At 40.4% G+C, this 19,389-nt stretch overlaps 1 protein-coding gene across 10 annotated transcripts in view; it reads right to left on the bottom strand.

Annotated features, from left to right (window-relative positions):
- TENM1 (teneurin transmembrane protein 1) overlaps positions 1 to 19,389 on the bottom strand; it is a 615,716-nt gene that overhangs the window by 35,240 nt on the left and 561,087 nt on the right. For all 10 annotated transcript variants that reach the window (XM_040572077.1, XM_040572078.1, XM_040572079.1 and 7 more), the window contains one exon: positions 13,136 to 13,290. In XM_040572077.1, the coding sequence (XP_040428011.1) occupies positions 13,136 to 13,290 (155 nt within the window). The remainder of the gene's footprint in view (positions 1 to 13,135; positions 13,291 to 19,389) is intronic.

The following is a 19,389-nucleotide window of genomic DNA, read 5'->3' as shown; positions in this document are numbered from 1 at the left end:
TCATATCAAAGTAAGAAAAGTAATGAGGGAAAAATTTATCCTTGTACACAGATGCAGATTTCAAGAGTTTAACTGTTTGAGGTGCTGGGGTAAATTTCACTAGGATAAACTTCATTTATCGTGGATTAAAAGAAGCTGCACAAATCCATAAAAAGGCTCCACCATTGCTTTGATTTCTTGCCATGCATTGCTTGTATGTTTTGATTCAACGTCATGTAGTAGCATGAAATTCATGCCAAAATTTTTCTGATAGTCCTGACTGATGGATTACTTCCTATCTGTACTGCTCAGCATCAAGCACTTTTATTTATGCTAACTTTGTGTGCGTTCAGCTGTACGATATGCATTCACAGACCTGATCACCACCTCCTCCATATTTCTCTGTTGCTGCTAAATTCGTTTTCTCATCTCCTCCTATGTATACTCACTTCAGCTGCTGTTTCCAGTCCTACCCGTGTTTCACACCACAATGTTATTCTAAATGGTGTTTTACTGTTTTTCACTTTTCTGTCTAACCCCTTCACTTTTCTTCTCCTTCCCTACGTGAGAAAAGGCTTGGAGGAAGGACTTGCCCAGGTGGTCCATCAGGGATGAGCATGTAGTTTGCAAGGCTGAAGGAGACTGGTTCTGCTTCCCTGAATGTTTTACAGGATGTCTCACTACATATATTTCTCTCTATTTTCTCACAGTTGACAACCACAGATATTTTTTCATCATCTTCTGTCAGTTTGATCTCACTTCTGGGCTCTTCCTTTTGTTGACACTGACACTGTCAGCTCCTCTCAGCAGCTTAGCTTCTTCCTTAATGGCACACAGAGCCACAATTCAGCTCATGCAGTCTGACACGGGGGAACACTTCCCCGTGGTGGGATTACAGCTTCCTCCCACGCTGAATGAGCCTTTGTTTCTCATGCTCCTGATGCTGCATATTATAAAATTTGGAATTATACAGTTCAGTTGTAGCAGCCCCTGCTCTAAACTTTACAAATGTTGCTTTCTCTGCGTTCATCGTTCCCCAGTGCAAAACCCAAATAAATGAGTTTTGCAGCCCAACGACCGCTTTTTTCTACCCTAGGCTGGGAAAGCAGCTGTGGCACATTTACAGATGCAGCTCAGAGGTTTAAGGCCACCAACGCCCCGGGATCATGGCCTGGGTACTCTGCCTGCCAGCCTACCTCTGCCGTTAATTATTTCCAGTGGATGAGGGAGCAGCGGAGGAGCGCAAAGGCAAGGACCACACCACCGGTTTTCACTGCTCGTCTTCCTTTGCTTGCTGCAAGCTTCGCTGTGCTCTCTGTTTCCAGCTCTCTTGTTGTTTCATAATTTCTTTTTTTATGATTTTTTTTTCTGTTTCACAACTTCAAAGACTGTATGAGGAATCTTGGGTCTACTAAATTGATAGAAGAGTTGATTTCTATGGGGACAGGTTTCACGCTGCCTTTATTTAGTAATAGAAGATTATCCAGAAACACATAAGCCCATTGACTATGAAAATCAATGGGACTTAGATTCCTAAGCCATTTAAGTCTGTTTAAACATGGTATCCATAGTTTATACAGGTTATGAAAAAAATACTTTCTTAAACACCCAGAAGGAATTTAAGAAGTATTTCTAGCAGGCTGGTACCTCTGAGAGGAGGAATCTGAGACTCTTCAATTAAAATGTCTGAAAATAGACCATGAATTTGAATCTAACCCAAATGTGTCCTCAGTGCTGGAGTGGGAATAGATGTCCTCCAAGCATACCTCTACAGTTAATTTGCATGACCAAAAGGAGGGAGGGGGAGTAGCTGGAAATCCAGCTAACAGGACTATCGCTGGTGTCCCTCACTTTCTAACTTGCACTACTAGGTACTGTGCTGGGAAGATGAGATGGCACAGAAGTAAGATTGCATAAATCTCAATACATCTCTCACTAGTTTTGGCCTCATCTTTCCATTCTGGGTCCAGAATTTATGGATGCAGAAAGCCATTGTGCTGCCAATACAGAAAAGGTGGGAGAAAGATCTTGAAAAGCTTAAATTGAGACAGTAATTAAAAGCTGTTTGAGAATAGTGAGAGGTGGGAGCTAGTATATTGCAATGTCTTTTGCTTTCAATAACTCCTGAGGTTTATGAAAGCATCTAGCCTGAAAACTGAGAGGAAGAGAGGATACACCGAAATGAAATTTCCAAAACTGAAAAAAACTCCAGCTCACAAAGAAAGCAAAAACCCTCCCTGAGAGCAAAACCAGCTGCTGTGAACACATCGCCCAAATATTCTGGCTCTGCCCTGAACACTCAGTCAAACTCAAGACTTTTTTTTTTTTAAATTAAACCTTCCTACAGGCTTGTGCCCAGAATTCTGTGATTCTGTCTCTGCAGAATCGTGAGCTGTGACGGTGGTGCTACTCCTTGGGCAGCTCTCCCCTGGCCCTGGGCTGGGCAGGAGGTGACACCGATGGAAGAACAAACTAGTTCTTCACCAAACTGGAGCAGAGAGTTAATGCAAAACCAATACAGACAAGTTTTGATTTTTTTTCCCTGCAAATTATACAGATTTTTTTTTCATGGATAAAAAAATTCTAGGCATGAAAAGCAATTGAAATAATTTGAGTCCTTACTTTTTCAGAAATTATCACCAAGATTAATTGTTATCATAACATGATTTTCTGCCATCGATTTTTCACAAGTACTTACACAATAGATACTGAAACTGAGCAGAATCAGTGTAATCCAACTAGCTGTCATCTTGCGTTGAAAGCAAATGCATACTGCTCTTAGGCTTCAAACAGCTAATAAAAGTACTTAGGCACCCTGCATTTTGCAGAACAAACAAGAAAACTGTACGCCTTGCAGAAATTCTACGTAACTATCATTTATATCGAGTAGATACTTGCATGAAAACTCTCTGGAGAGTATTTGATCCTTGTCTGAGACTATAAGCAGGCACTCTGTTTTAAATTTTTGTCAGCTAAGGGCATTGGTTATTGCTGTGATGCATATTTGGATTTGCATTATCAGATTGTGCCAGAAAAGCATACAACGATAAAGTTTAGGACTAATGTTCTCAAGAAAAATTCAAGATGTATTCAGAAAGGCTCTCAACTTCTCTAGCAGATCCTGGATCTCAGGTTCTCAGTATTTTCTAGATCTAGAAAGCAACAGGAGTCTCTCTACACAGTGCTAGATTTAGATATTTCTAGAAACTGTTTTATAAAACTTCTATTTTCCTTTATTCCTTAAAACCCCAAAACAGTGAAACAAATAGTATATGTTATGAATCCTCCTGGATGGAAGCATGCAAAAATCATTTCACAATGAAATGACTGGCTTACGACTAGGCTACTTATACCAAGTTTCAATCATTTGACCTCTCCTGATTCCCTGAATTTTTGACGTACCCTTCATGAACCATTCAACGTGCTTATTATAGTTCATACTAGGAGCAGCAAAAAACGTTGGCTTTGTTGTTACCGTTGATATGGACACAGAAATCTAACTCTGAACTGGCAAGAAAAATTTAAGAAGAAACACATATGGATGGAGGACGTAGGGGGTTTTACATCATATCGTGACTTTCTCCAGTTTTCACCAGAGATATCTACATGCTGTTCAGTTTTCCATTTTGCTTTGAGCAGTTGATTGAATGGCTATTGAGTGATATTCAGATGCTTATGATTTTCCTGCAGTGTGACCTACATTGCTAAACTTCATGAATTTATCCTCCAAGGCAGTGCATCATTTTGCATGCGGTTCCCGTCCCAGTGGAATCTATCAGCAGGAGATGAGGCCCAGTTTGTAAAAGCTGCATGTCCTTCAGACAGTTTTAGCTAATTTTTTTGCAAATATGAGCGCTATTGTCAGAGTAACATACTGCATAAAGTGCTGCTCTCTATCATTCTGTTTGCGTCTCTCTGTGCCCAAACTTGAGAATGCACAGCTATAAATGCAACCTCTGTATGGCATGCTACAAATGGATACAACCAATTTCTGTCTTGACATTTGCTTTTTTTTCACCCTCCACTAACACAGTGCCTATTCATTCATTTTTACTTGGCAGAAACAATGGTAGAAAAGATGCTGAAGCCAAGCCAGCATCATGAAGAGGAGAAATCAGGCGTTCCTCACTGCCATCTCCCAGGCACAGCCCCTTACTTCTGTGGTTGCCACAGCTTGCTTATGTTTGACTTCAGCAGCTTGTAAGGATAAATCAGTCCTAACAGTAATACTGGAGATATCGCTAATACCTCCAAAGCAACACTTCCCGGTACTAAAACCTTTTTAGCCTTTGTTTATAACTAGCTTTGAGACCCAACAAGTACCCAGACAGCAAGGGAACACCACCCTCTAGAGTTCCCTCATGCTGCCATGCTTCAATTTCCTGCCCTTTGTAAGCAGTTATTATTACAGGGTTGTTTTGACAGGATCTACAGACTTTCAGGTTCCCCTTAGCACCTGGAGCAATTTGCAGGCCAGACTGATCGCCATGCTGGCTTTTCTGAACCCCCTCCCAGCAGCTGCTGTGGTGCAATGCTTTCAGTCATGCAACCATTCCCACACTTGCTTTTATAGTTTCAAATGCAGCAGTTTGCAGCTATGTAAAATTTCAATGACCTGACAATAGAATTAAATGCCTACGTGTTTTTATTTTTCACTTACACTGGTTTTATGTGTTTAATTTCAGTAAGCTTTCACCTGACCTGCCATGGAGAGACCAAGAGTACAAAGACCAGCTCTTACTCTGGTAGGACAATCTAACTCTGACTTAGTGCAATAATTTCTTTCCCTGCAGCACAAAACATCTCTGAAGGAAACACACCATCACCTTTGGTGACTGTGGGCCTCAAAGCTCTCCTGTATTCAAGCTCCAGACTTATTTGGTCTCCCTCACTCTAGTTCTGTGCAACATCTCCAAATGCCCAAAGCAGAACACACTGGGCAACCTGAAAGATTTGGAATAGAGGCAATAAAGCCAGCTCCAAGTGAAGTTATTCACTTTATAACACACAAAACCTGCTGCATCTGTGCCTTTTACTCCACAGATTGTGTTGGGTTGATTGGTGAGAGGACGAGAGATACACACACTCAGTACCAGCCCTGACAATCTTAGAAAAATGGCTTAAGTAGTAATCACCTTCATCAAAGCACATATTTCTTAAATTACAGGTAGGCATTATTACTAGTGGATGTGGATGAACAACTGGATTGAAAGAAAAGGAGGGACACTGCCTACTTGGCTTGCCCCCACATGCTTCCATTGATACCTACATTCCCTTCTCATCAGTGGGCTTAGAATCCTGGAAGACAGGGACTGGGCTTTCATTATCTGACTACTTATGGTAGCTCTGCAGGACATGTAAAAACACATATACATACATGTATGTATATAGACAGTTATATGTGCATATATAGGTATCTATTAAGTATAAATATATTCTTCATGCATACATTTTGTCCACTACGTCTCCTCAACAGATGAAAAAATCAGATATAGTCATGGATGTATCTCAACCTACTGCAGATTCTCACCAGCCTGGCAAAAATTTACAGCAGTGTAATTCAGCAATGCAGATACAGGACATCTGCCATAAATAACTCATCACCAGACTCCATCATGCTGAAACCATATTTAACCAGAAGATATAATCAAAGGCTACTTGTGCATACAAACTAAAATGTGAAGCAGCCAGAGGAACTGGGTGCATGAGAAAGTGACGGGAGAACCTCAGAACTAGCCAGCCCTGGTTGCACCCAAGAACACTGACACAGGGCTGAGCTGTTACCTTCTTGCCAGTCATCTACTTCTTGCAGGCATTTCTTCTTGCAGTTTGTCATTAGAAAAAAAATCAACAAAAAAACCCGTCTGTGAATAGCAAAAAGTCAGATAAAAATCATGAGCAGCAGTCTGTCAGGTCTCCTCTTCACCTTGGATCACATGAAGTGTACAATGCTCCATTTCTCAACAGTCAAGAAAAAGAATGCGATTGCTGCAAGAGCTGATTAAAATGTACATAGTATTTTTACTCAGTAGTAATGCATTATTTATGGCAGATAATTGAAATAAATTGCTGTTCTACAGGTGACCAATAGAAGAACAGCACTTGGGACTTTAAGGAAGAAATTGCAGCATGACTTCATCGCATGGTATCTCGCTTCTATAACTAACATTTCAAATTCAGTGATAGAATAATTTGATTAGAATATAAATTAGCCGTGATGAAACCATCCTGCTTTCTGTTTGATATTCTAAAAATCACATTATACACCTACAAGTTTGATTCACGAGCTCTCGCAGGTTCTTTTCCACCTTAGGTCCTAATCCTATGAGCCTCCTTTCTCTCAGTTCCTGTTAAAGGGAGGGTACTTAACCTCTCCTCCATCCCTGGGAAAAGATTATTTCATCTTCTACCTGAAGATCCTTTTTTAAAAAGGTTTTCAGCTTGTTTTTTTCTTCAAAGTATGGATACTAGTGACTGCTTTTTCCTGCATATGCTATTATCACTGGAATTATTTTGTACAGGTTTCTGGTTACCAAAGACTAACTTCAATTATTCAAGGGGGGCTCATTTCAGAAAAGGTTTGAAAATGCCTCCATAGAGGCTCTGGCCCTGACCTGCTTTGGTCTGTCCTTCAGAAGCACATACATCCTCTTAGGATAGTTGCTCCTTGCTACTCACTTGCCACCCACTACCCTTTCAATTAAGCTTGGCAAAGCACCCAAAGAGAAGCCCTGGTTCCACTGAAGTCAGTGGCAAAACAGCTGCTGATTTTGCTGGGGCCACGACTTCCACTCTTGTTAGTTCCTTTGGTACTCCAGCAAGGGCAGAGAAGAAAGGACAAGAAATCAAGCAGCGGAGTAAAAAGAACCAGAGGATAGGACAACTTTATACTGGAAAAAAAATAACAGCTTTTCTGGACTACTTGATACATCAAGAATTAGAAAAAATAACAATAAAGCTCTGGAAGTCTCCTGTGAGGAAGACCACAAATAAAGGGCTAATAAATCATCGTTTGTGCTTTGTGTACTTTCTGTTTGGTGATTTCAAGCATACATATAAAACATGCTTCTGGAAAGCACTGAGATACACAGCGCAAGGATTCTGAATATTTGAGATGCATTAATTATGCTTAACTAGAAGAGCGTGGCAAAAAGCCTCACCCAGGTAGAGGACTAAAAGCAAATGAAGAGCAGTAGTTTTGCAATGCTTTGGTACAGTGAGAACCAAGCTGCTGCTTTTTGATGGCATGTACCTCTCTAACACAATGACAATACTAAATACCTGGTGTTAAAACAAGACAAGAAGAAAGCGTTTTTTGCTTTCCACTTTTACAAGAATGCAGTTTAAACTGTCAAGTTTGTAGAGAAACACCTAAAAAGACAGTGTGTGGTCCTCCAGCCTGTAATACTAATGAATTAATTGGCTCTCTGTAATCCTGCAGTTGCTTTGTGCTATCCTGCTCTCACCCTGGCTTGAAAGTACTTCAGCCTAGAATCATTTGGGTTTTCTGCCGGCAGCTCACTCCCCCTTCTTCTACCCACTCATCAAATCATGTTTTTGTCTTCACATTTACCTTTCCTGTCTTCAAACGCATCCAGGGAAAGTCCTGTTCAGGCTGCTTGCTCCAATGAGCAGCCCCTCATCACTGCTCTCAAGTGAGGTCACCGTGTCCTGGCAGCTTTTTGTTCTGCTCAAAAGGCTTCCACAATGCCACTGAAGCATATTGTGCCCGTGCAGACGCTGGTGGGTAATGCCTGCAGCTCTTGTGACTGCGGAAGCAATGTCAGTGTTTGCTTTGTTGAGAAATAAACTACATTTTAAAGCGATTCTGCTCATCTTAACTCCCATTTTGCAGCATTCTGTTCCTCACTTCACTATTTCATGGAGGTCTTCGACAGAACTACTTACTGCTCTCTCCTCCGCACCAGTCATTCAAGGCAGGCTGCCCAGGACATGGCATTCTTGCCATGGGTAGGTCCCTGTCCAGTCACTCCCCTTAAACCCTACTCTAGAAATGTGCCTTTTAATTTGACCTATGTAAGCAAATTGCCCACATAAGTAACGCTGTCACATTTTTACGAGGGAGCAAAACATTTTGCAGTGTCACTGAAGTTTATGTGAAGCAACACGATATAGATGGTTCCCTCACATGGCGAACTGCTGAACAAAGGCTGATGAAGTGCAAATGTCAAGAAAAAGTCTTCAAACCAGACCTTTCATTTTGGAACACAGCAGTGACAGTTATTAACACCATCAATCAGGCTGGAGCTATTGCTTTGGCACAGACTCATGCCTAGTGGGACTGACATCAGCTTGAGAACAAGGCTGTGGTTACAGGCTAAGAGAAAGCTCTTGGGATTCATTTTCTGTTGCCTTGCAAATGTTTAGTCTCTCCATTTGCAGGGAATGTGCTCGAGATTGGTTTAAACTATTCCCAAACACTAACTGCGCAGATATAAATGACTTGAGGTTCACAGTGGTGGAAATTCAGCCCACATATTTCTCAGGGGAGGAAAGATAGGGGACGAAATTGCAAGATGGTCGAAATAGCTCCTGATTCCCTCCTCAGCTCTCACCACAGCAATGGAGGCAGAAGAGAAACGAAGCTTATCGCTCAAGCTGAGGTGAAGTGTTTTTTCCTTTCACACAAAGACTCCCACAATGTCAATATAACTTCTATGATCACTGGATCTAATGAAGTCCGTTTTCCTAAGGACTTCTGTCTCATGGCTGACTGACTTGGGAGTTTAATAAGATCCAAGCACCAAATGAAGCTTCTCCTCTGAATGGGGCATTTATTAGATCCCGAGTGGAATCTCTGGAGTTTAATAAAAGAAAGCTCATGCTGCAATATTTCCTTTTGAAAGGGCAGTTTAGGTCTTTCTCCTGCAACTGGCTAATATTTTTTATGGAACTTGTAGGAATGTAATTGCTGTGAAGGCTGGTATTCCTCTACAAATTTGTTGGAAATCAGCCAAAGATTTTGATTTACTGGGAGGAAAAGAATACTGAGAGATGGACAGACAGACATTCCCACACAAGCAATGCATTCTCATTTGCTATCAATAACTAGGCTAAAAATCGTTATACACCCTAGGGATGCAGCAAACACTATGAGAGTGGGCACATCTGTGGAAAAAAGCAACCCCTTTGCCTTTGATCTAGACCAGAACTGAATCCAGATTCATCAGGCAGTGAAACAGACTGAGGATCCCCTCTCTTCTCCTTCTTTCACTCTCCACCCCAGTCTCCTCCCTTAGTACGTCTGTCATGGCTCGCGCCCAGGAGGCCCCAGCACAGGTCCTGCTGTGGGGTGACCACCCCCAGCCTGCCCATCGCTGGTGCATGTTCAGAGACCAGCCAGCAGGGCAGCAATGTGAGAAGTCAGTACGAGTATTTCAGACCAAAACTTATGTCTGCGATTTAGAGTACCTCTAATAGTCGTTCTATCCAAAGGGAAGTGGTAAATTAGGTGCTGTAGCAGGTAACTTTGTTCTCTTTGGTTGGGCTTCTCAAGGAAATTTTTGGTAGAACATAAAGCTATGAGATGAATCAATCCATGGAACCTCCAGATTAGATGTAAATATATAAGGTTCAACATGGGCTTACTGTTCACTTAACTATTCACTTAACCTACAACAAAACAGCTTTCAAAGAACTTAATTTGTTCTTTGGGAGAATGGGAGCCAGTCCTAGAAGAAGCCAAGGACCAAGCTGCAGAGGCACTCATGTGAAAAGTCCAGCATTCAGATTCTGGGTATAGATAAGTGAGGTGAATATTTAAATTCACAAATCAAATGAATACCAACATCCCCTTTTGATATTCTTGAAAAATGTTTTGCCTTTAAAGTTTAGCTCTTGCTCATGTGATGGTATTCAGGGTTTTGTGGACAGCATTTACACATAATATGACCAGCTCTACCACAAAGGAAGCTACTGGATAGCTGATCCTAATGTAAGTGACTGCCAAAATCCTGGCACCTATGGTGAGTGCTTACACGTGTAAGGCATATTCACAGATCTGGTTCTGAAAAGCCATATTCTTTCCATTTTCTCCTTATTAACTAACTGAAGAACACTAAAATAATTGGACTTGCATGGCGCTGAGAAGAAAAGTCATCCAAGTTTTGTACATGCAGAAATAGCACTGAGAACACTAGCATGCCATATAAATACCTCAACCTAATGTCCTTTTCCTTCTAAATTCAGATTAACACCCTCACAGTGAAGTATGAGATCAAAGTAATTAGTCAGAGTTTGGTGCTTTATTTGCCACAACACATAATCTTTTCAACCCCAGCTGTCCTTACCCCCACCCCTCTCCTTTATGAATGCAGAATACTATGCTTAAGAATGAGAAGGCAGTGAATAACAAACACAGAATGATTAATAATAAGTGTTTCTGTCAAAACTGATATTGGAATAAATGATTAAACCCGTCATAATCAACTCATATATTAAACTGAATGCCTTAAAGTGAAAGCTTGTCATTTATAGTAGTTTTCGCAATGGGCAGTTATTCTATGTGTTTACTTCAAGAGTACATTTTTGTATTTCAGTAAATCAAGAAATATTGATTTTGAGCAAGTCATTGATTTTATTGTCAGAGCAAATTTAGCTTTGAGAATTGATTTTATTAACCTATTTCATAAGTCCCTCTCAACACACAATTTGTGAGCAACCCACATTCTCTTGATGTAAATGCCACTTGTAATTTAGCCAAAAAACAATTTAAGTGGAGATGGCCAAATTCATTTTTCATTTATGTTTATGCCATTCTGGAAGAAACTCAGCAGTCTTGCAAGGATATACAATTGTTTCTAAGTGAAAATATCATTCCCTTATTTTCAATGATATAATTTCAGATTAACAAACTTGACTTCAATGGGATGTGGTTATTTCATAGAGTTTTCTGGTTATCAGCAACAATTTTGGAAAAAAACACTACCAAGTGAATTTGATATACCTACTTTTCAGAACATGCATTCTGGACATTTATTTAGAATCTGTGTTTTACTGGGTACGTGTAAGTAGTCAAAATTCTGTATTTTGTGAAAAATTTCAATACAAAGAATCACTAAAGAACCCACAAAAGACCCTATCCCAGCTGAATGCTGATGTCCTAAGAGCAATATGAAGAATTTGTTTTATGACATGCTTTTTCTTATCTATGATTTTGCAAAAGTTCTTTCTCCATGGCATTGGAACTATGTTGTAGAGTAAGGTAAACTAAATCTTTTTCTGGCAAGTAGCCAGCCCACCATAAAACAGGATTTTAGGGGACAGAGAGATTTAAAACTTTGGTATGTTTGATTTCAGCCCCAAAAGTTTACCTTTTTAATTTCATTTTCATTTTAAAAATAAAACCATTTTATTTCCACATTTGCCAGACCCCCTGTTGTAAGTTATTTGCTAAAGGGTGTTTGCATTTTTTAAAAGGCATTGAAAACCATCAAAATGAAGCATCACATTTGAGATTTAGTGAGACATTTTGTTGCTGCACAAAATGAGGAAAATGAGCAACATTTGCACATAAATAGAGAGTCACACGTTATATGACCAGGAAAAAAATTACATGTACAACCCTAGATACAGATCACAAGGAGAAGGCAGGGAGCAGACATTGCACCTGGCACTACTTCTTGCACCTCAGAGATCTCTCATCTGGTTACTGATGCCCCTGGCAGATGTTATGTGTATCCAAGAAGCGAGTAAATACGCTTCAGGCATCTCTAAGTTCCATGAAGCATCACTCCTGCCAGCAGGTCTGTAGCAATGGAGCTGAGAGTCGCAGTGCCTCCAGCTGCGGAGCACGAGTTGCTTCACTGGGTTCCTGCTTATGATCTGCAGGACTGACTATCCTGCAAGAAGAGGTGCCAGAGCAGAAGCCAAGGTGCCCAGAAACAATATCACCTTAAGACAATTAGTAGGCTAGTGTGAGATTGGGTTTAGCACAGCTAATCCACTTGACCCTGTTCTGCTTTACATGGAAAAATTATATATCTACTGGACCAGAGAGAATAAGGAGGCCTGTGTATCAGTTCCACTCCCTGCATTTCCAAATACTTAGTGACATGTGAAGTGGAACAAGGACATGATTTTCAATTTTGACTCTAGCAATACAATCTCCAAGTGCTGCTGTGATGGTAGCATCATATTCCATTGTTTGTCCCTGTGAAATTTGATAAAAACTACTCAAAACATTGACCCTGTATTCCACATGTATGTGATTACATGATCACAGTAAGCTGCTATTATTCAAACACTACTCAGAAACTAGGAACAAGATCTTGCAATTGTTATACAGCATATTTTAAGTGATTTTGCAATTGTGAAGGATTGAAAAAAGGGCAGGGAGAAAATGAAATGTAAAATAACTGGATCCTGGTTATTAGCTTACACAGTCCATAATATATCTTTTGTATGCTACATGAATGCTTAAAGTTTTCTTCAAGTACAGCTTTTCCCTTATTTTGAGTCTGATCGTTATTGGCAAAGGCCAATCCCTTCCTTGTGCTATCTACAAGCATGGCTCACTGACTAGTCAGGAGTTCCATTTATGTTTCTTCATGTTTATCTATATATCTTTTTTAGTATAAACTAGAGAGGTGGTAAGTGTGTTTTAGTCCAATTTCTTTTACACTGCTTTTGAAATAAGAACTGAAAAGCACTTTGAGAAATGTATTGAAATGCAGTAGCTTCAGTACAGTACTGCTATTTTGTAATTACTTACTGTAATGCTCTTCCATGATTTAGAATAGACTTAGATGTCAACAGAATATATATTTTTTCCATTTAGTAGTTCAAGCAAATAAGTCTGAATGCTGGACTAAAGGAAAGCACTCTAAACTTCTCATAAACTCCTTGGAAGCTGTATCTCAAAGTAGCAAGCAACTTTCTAAAGCAGTATATATTCATTATATAAGCACCTCTACAAATTCACATGCAACCTCCTGGATAAAATCAAGTGTGTAGTTTTGCATTTATATAATACACCTTATAATAATAGTGTGAATGGAAGATCCACTCCATACTCCGCGGTTCAGAATAATCTGATTCATCTGGCATATTCTGATATATAACTGTTGTATGAGAAACCAATCCATCTGTCTCCACAATGCAGAAAAGTGACAACACATGAAAACCAGGTGTCTACCTGAGTGATGTCCATTCCAGAGTCACAGCTCAATGGCTGGGTTGATGTGAGGCCGTTCGAACCTATTATTGTTGTGATCACACCGTTCTCATCAATTTTCCGAATCATGGTACCGTCAACGAAATAAATAAATCCATGCTTATCTACAGTGATACCTGGATGAAAGGAAAGGGTAAAAAAAAAAAAAAAGCGTGTTAACATCGACATTTGCTGGATTAAAAAAAATGTTTCTTCTCCTCTTAAGTCTCTGAAAATGTGATGATTAAAAAAGTATAAGTCAATTTTTTTCTACCTATTACTTATCTGAGGCTTATACAAATTGTATATGGGAAGATCCTATCTTTCCAAAGATCAGACTCTCTGACTCACGTAGAAAGAGTGAAGATGCAAGGAAGAAACAGAACAAAGCAGCAGATGCTTTTCTTGTAATGTATATACATAAAATTATGCTCTTCAACAACTTCATGGCCATCATCACAGAGTGGGAAAAGATTAGCTTTTCTAAAAGCTTATCTTCCACTTGATTTTTCTTCATTTTAACTTTCTTTGTTCTCAAGCAGAAGCAATTTTTTCGTATTACTGTATTGTGTGACTTACCGGAGCATCTGAGCAAGCAGGAAGCACCCACAGAAAGCGAGAACAACTTTTGCAGTCTGGGGGTTATACATACCAGTGGTACAAAACAGGCTCTGCTTACCAGGCGGAAGGAGTACCTGTGCTGCAGAATGAATTGCAGTGCAGTGTTGCCCAAGACACAGTCACGTACTGGAAACAGTCTCATGGCAACACCAGGCTTCAGCAGGAGCTAGTGCTGCTCTGCCACTGCTGGGTCTGCTATAGCTTTAGCACCACTGCATGGCAAAGGAGAGGTGGCCCCTGAAACAAACATGAGGGCTCTGCAAGGGAAAGTTATTGGTCTTCTGTATTTCAGTGGGGAAACTAAGGCACAGAGTGCTTGCTGTCTCCCACTGGCAGTGCATGGTACCCGCTGTGTCACAACCTGTGCCTGACCCTGGTCTGTCCTAGTCTAGCACTTTCTCCCTGGTTCTTCCTGCATTCAATATTTGTCAGACTTTTCTATATTGCATGAAATGTAAGATCTTTTTTCCCTGAAACATTGAAAATAGCTAGAAAAGCACTTCTATTCATGTTAGGTTTGTGAAATCTTTTCTACTGAACCCGTTCCATTTCTTGCTTTAAACTACTTCATAATTTCCCATTTAAAGTTGCATAACTTTGCAATTATAGCAGCTGCTGTGCACAGCCAAGCTATTTTAATAATAAATTTATGTTCTGCTACACAGAAATGAAAGGCAAAGGACTTGAACAGATGGTTTGGACAGTGGCTTATACGGTTCTTGATTTTTGTCCCCTGCATTTACCACAACTGAAGGCTGCATGTTCTCTGAATTTACAAAACACTTGTCTGCACGCCAGTTTAGGATATCACACAGCAATTCCATATGACATTATATAAGAGAAGAAAAATAAATAAATAAATAAAAAAGAATTCCCCCACCTCCCAGTCCCATTTCCTTATATTTAATTTAATTTCTTTAAATACATAGGAGCAGCTGTACCTCAGGATGAGGGGGAATAAGCAGTGCAGGGGACAGGGGCAGGACCAGGTAGCCCTGATGGGCAATACATATCCTCTTGGGGCTGAGAGGGGGACAGTGCCCCCAGACCCTTGTGTACATCTATACCCAGCAGCTGGAAATGCGTTTGAGTCTATGGGCTGTCTCTTAGAGTGTTAACACCCAGTGGCAGGGCCCCAAAATAAATTGCCCATGGCCACTTTTCTAACAGAGTGGGAATAATGTCAACACCAGGTTCTACAGAGAGGCCAGTAGGATAGCGAGGGCTTGCCTCTCCCCCATGACAGACGGTTTCCCTCCCTTGCTCTGGACGAGGGGGCTGAAGGTCTTGTGGGGCAAGGCCTCAGGTGCTCCCCACCACAGCACCCCGCTCAGGCCCTGCTGTGCTTGGCATGATGTTGAGGCAGCATGCAAAGGCCTCCTCACGAAAATATCCAAAGGCGACTGCTGTTAAGTTTTTAGTGCCTAGCACTCCTACTAGGTCCAGTTTTCAGGCTATCAGCCTAGCGCTGGTAGTTGAAAGTAATTGTTTGAAACTGGGGATACAGTGTATTCATCTGGCTGCAAACTGCTGTGAGAAGACAGATACTCATTGCCCTATCTCCTTCTCCTCCCTGGACAAAAAACACCTATGGACTGCTGAAGCGCCACAGGATACAGAGTAAGGCTACATCGGTCTGTTATGTTAAACTGCTGATCAGTGAAACATCAAATTCTTCAGGAACAGAGATCACCTGGGGGACTGAAATCACCTGGGGCCATTCAGTTGGAAGGTTATAAAAAGGAGGAAGCAAGCCCTCCCATTTTAGGGGCTGGTTTCCTGTGAGCTTCTGAAGTGTGTCTCTCTGGTGGTGGTGCCCTCAGAGGATTTTTGCTTTTTCATCAGAAAACTAGGGTGTGTTTAGAAACTTCTGGGTGACCGGCAAACTTGTCTGCCATGTGTTTCTAAAAAGTTAAATCATAGCCTAAAAGGCTGAAGGTTTGAAGGTGAGTTGAGGGAAAGGGTGTGTCTGAAAACCAAAGGGGTTTGTTCTTGTGTGTGGGATGCACCATGTGTCCTAGTTGCTGGGAAGGGCTGCACCCCATCTGTCTCTCCCTTGTGCTTAAGAGACCCATGTATACAAAAGGCCAGGCTATGAGGTGCCAGTGGGTCGGGGCCTAGGAGCCAGGTCAGACACAAAGTCTAGATATGCAAAATAAACTGTAAAATCTCTTGATGCAAATGAGTTGCAAAAACTTCCAAGCTAAAACTCCGACTGAAGCAAGAAGAAATCCAGTCTGGTTATTAATGACTGTGTAAATAAGGAATTGGTTTTACAAATCAACCACGCTAAAGTGACTGTAACTTCAGAGGTGGTCTGTAGAGGTTTTCCTGATGATAATTCCTGAGGGCTCAAATTATGACTTGCAGTTTAGCTTGTACATGTGTAAATTTTCTCTTTAAAAAATGGGAAGGGTTATGTTGACACCCCCAATGCAGCGTGGGGTCACAGAACAAGCAGAGCCGGGGCTCTTGGGCACCTTCTGTGGGGACACTACAGGTCCTTGCCATCCTGCCTGGACTCTGCACTGCTCTCAGCAGCTCTAAATGGTGAGGCTAAAGCACGCTAACGGATGAAATGAAAGAAAATGCAAAAGGTGCTAGTAAGCCATGCTAGGGCTTCTTGGATGTGAGGAGGTTGGTGACAAAAATCTCTTCAGATTCAGCCTCCTAACTCTTAGTACTTTCTTGGTAGTCTCTTTAAGGCTCCTTCTGAGGGAAGAAAGAAGTAGTCATGCTGGATTACTGTGATGTGGATGGTGCAAGGAGCAAGGAATGCCTTATGTGAATGGAGCTATGATTGTTGGGGGTGTTTTTAACCTTAGCGATAATGCATTGTGGAGCTATATCAGATGGGGTATATCAGACATAGCAATACTAGATGGGATTTGATTTGCTTCCCAGTGTAGCTCACAAGTTCAAGTGAGAAAGCTGATGTGTGTGGGACCTACAGCACAGGTGTTGTCTTGGGGCCTTCCCATGCAAGGGGAGGGAGCTGCATGGGCAACAAGGAGCTATGCTTCTCACCTGGGCAGCACAGCCAGATCCATGCCACACATAACACAAGGCAAGTGCATCTTGTTGTATGCAACTTCCCTGTGAACAGATGGCTATATTGGCTTCAGACCAGCCATTATATAAAAGTCAAAAATTAAGCAGCACTGAAAGATGCTTGGTTGTGTTGCTGAATGGATTTCAAATACTGACTGTATAAGAAAACCACAGATCTAGCAATAAGAGTATGTATTTGCCTCTCCAGCCATGGCAGAAAGGCAATCTATCTGCAGGGGAAGTATATATGCCAGTGGGGCATTAAACAACTCCAGGTCTTTAGTGTTTGAACTAAAGGCAATAAATATCTGGTACTTCCTAATTAGCTAAGTTTCTTCAAGTACCAGAGTATATATGTTCAGCAATGAACTAGTGCTTTCTCCTGTATACTAAAATAATTTCACCCATTTGAAAAAAATTACTTATGTATTTAAGTCCTGTTGACAAATGCCAAATATGTCATCTGTTAGAAAACAAAACAGATTAGTGGCTGAACTGTCCCAATTTATTCATTATTACAGCTGGGTACATTAATGTTCCTGTCACATCTTGCATGATGCCTCATATAATCTGTACTCCAAGAGCTTATTTTAATCCTTTTCTGATGTACAGTGTAATACAGAATTGAATCACATGCAGCACTTCATTGTGTTTAATCACTGAGGAACTTGGAGAGGAATCATGCACATGCCAAGTGTAATGAATAGCTCTGAGTGCAAGTTTCAACACTGCTCACTCACTGAGTGGAAATGGTCTTTTTTTAGTTATTGCTTTTGTTTGCACTGAGAATGAAATGTAGTTTATATTAGGTTCTCAGTCTGGGTTCAGTTTTCTAAGGAACTGTAGCACCAAACTATGTCCACCTGCCACTGTCTCTGGGCACAGATGTGGCCTACTGCACAAATGATAATTAGGTTGCTTGGATGTAAGATTCCTCCTCAAACACTGATACCTGAGTCATGGCAAAGTTAACAGGTGCAAATATTTAGTCTTGCTCTTTGATTCAGAGCTGAGCACAACCTGTTTTTGAGTAATGTGCTTGTACTGAAGTACAAGTTTTAGTTGTGTTTAGTCACTGGGACTGTATTACATTGGACCATAATTTGTCCGTGAATTTAAAACAGTAGCTCTTATGATTGTTATAATCATTGATTACAAATCATAGCTCATTGTAGATTTGTAATTAAATTAGAAAATATGGATTAAAATTAATACAGCAAGTTCCCCATTAAAACAGATTATTTTTGCCCCACATTATAGCCCACACTTGCATTTTAAGAGACTTTTTGGGAACAAATCCTTTTTTTGAACATGTTAATGAATAGCAGAGCTATATGATGCCCACTTGTGAAAATTTACACTTTCTTCTCAGATAAAAACTGCAAATGAGTATTTTACATTAAATTCTTCAGAAGTTTATTTAGAAGTTTTCATATATGAACATCTAAAACTACTGTTGAAGATGGATAAAAGAGAATGCCACCTTCTGCTGAAGAAAGACTGTATTAAGAAAAGTTGTGATTCTCATAAAACTTTTAATAGGAAGAAGTGAATCAAATTGGTTAATTACCATTTTATGGTTGGTAAAAGGGCAAATTACATGACATCTATTTCTAAACTTCTAAATGTCTCCGGTGCTTTTAATTAAAGCTGCCATCTAGAAACTACTAAAGCAATTTTATGCAATTAGTTATTTATAGGTTACCATAATACACCACTCAAAATATGATTCAAGTGATTTGCAGTCTGGTGCTTTGTGATCTTTGTCATCTTTACTTCGTTACTGTCTCAGTACTAGCAGCAAAATGTTTAACAATTCTTTGTCGGCTGGAACATGATTTCAGTACTAGTGCTTCAGTGTTGTTCTGTTTGGAGATGCCTAACAGCAGAGCTGGAGCAAACAGCATTTTAACTACTGACTGAAAACATCCTGCTTCTGGTCTGAGATGTGATGACTAGGGTCATACTTATTGCTGACAACAGTTAGCAGAAAAGCAAATAATGTATGCATTCAGATGAAGGTTGGAGGATGTTTAGGAAAACCTACTTTCCAAAGAAAGTTCACTTACGTTTTACAGGCCTCTGAAATCACAGGTAACTAAGGCAACTGGGGAAAAAAAAAAGGGGAATATATTTTGCTGAATCCAAAATCACGAGATGAATTTTTTGTTGCTTCTGATGCACAAATGACAATCATTTGAGGCTGAAAGTTGGTTTATTCTTTTTACTTTACATGGTACTACTGAAACATCTCACCACATTCTGCTTTCCTTTTTGAATTGTATAGGAGGATTCAAAAGCTCATGAATTTGTAAAATGGCAAAGATTGCTGAGTGAATAGTGGTTTCATTACATGTGGCAAGGGTGTCTTGTTTTCATGAAAGGCTATATTAAGAATTTGGTGTGCATCCTATTGAAGCCAACAGGAATCTTTTAGCTGAGTAGGATCAGGCTGTAAGTGGCCTACTGTCATTTGAAAAATGTAAAGGTTTAGTCTGAGCAGTTGTTCTTGCAGCTTTATTTACTTTAGCAAGAAGCGTTGCAGATGGTGAACAAGAAGACTG

Source organism: Cygnus olor, chromosome 13, assembly GCF_009769625.2.
Source record: "Cygnus olor isolate bCygOlo1 chromosome 13, bCygOlo1.pri.v2, whole genome shotgun sequence".
Lineage (NCBI taxonomy): Eukaryota > Metazoa > Chordata > Aves > Anseriformes > Anatidae > Cygnus > Cygnus olor.
This window is presented reverse-complemented; position numbering and strand designations above follow the sequence as displayed.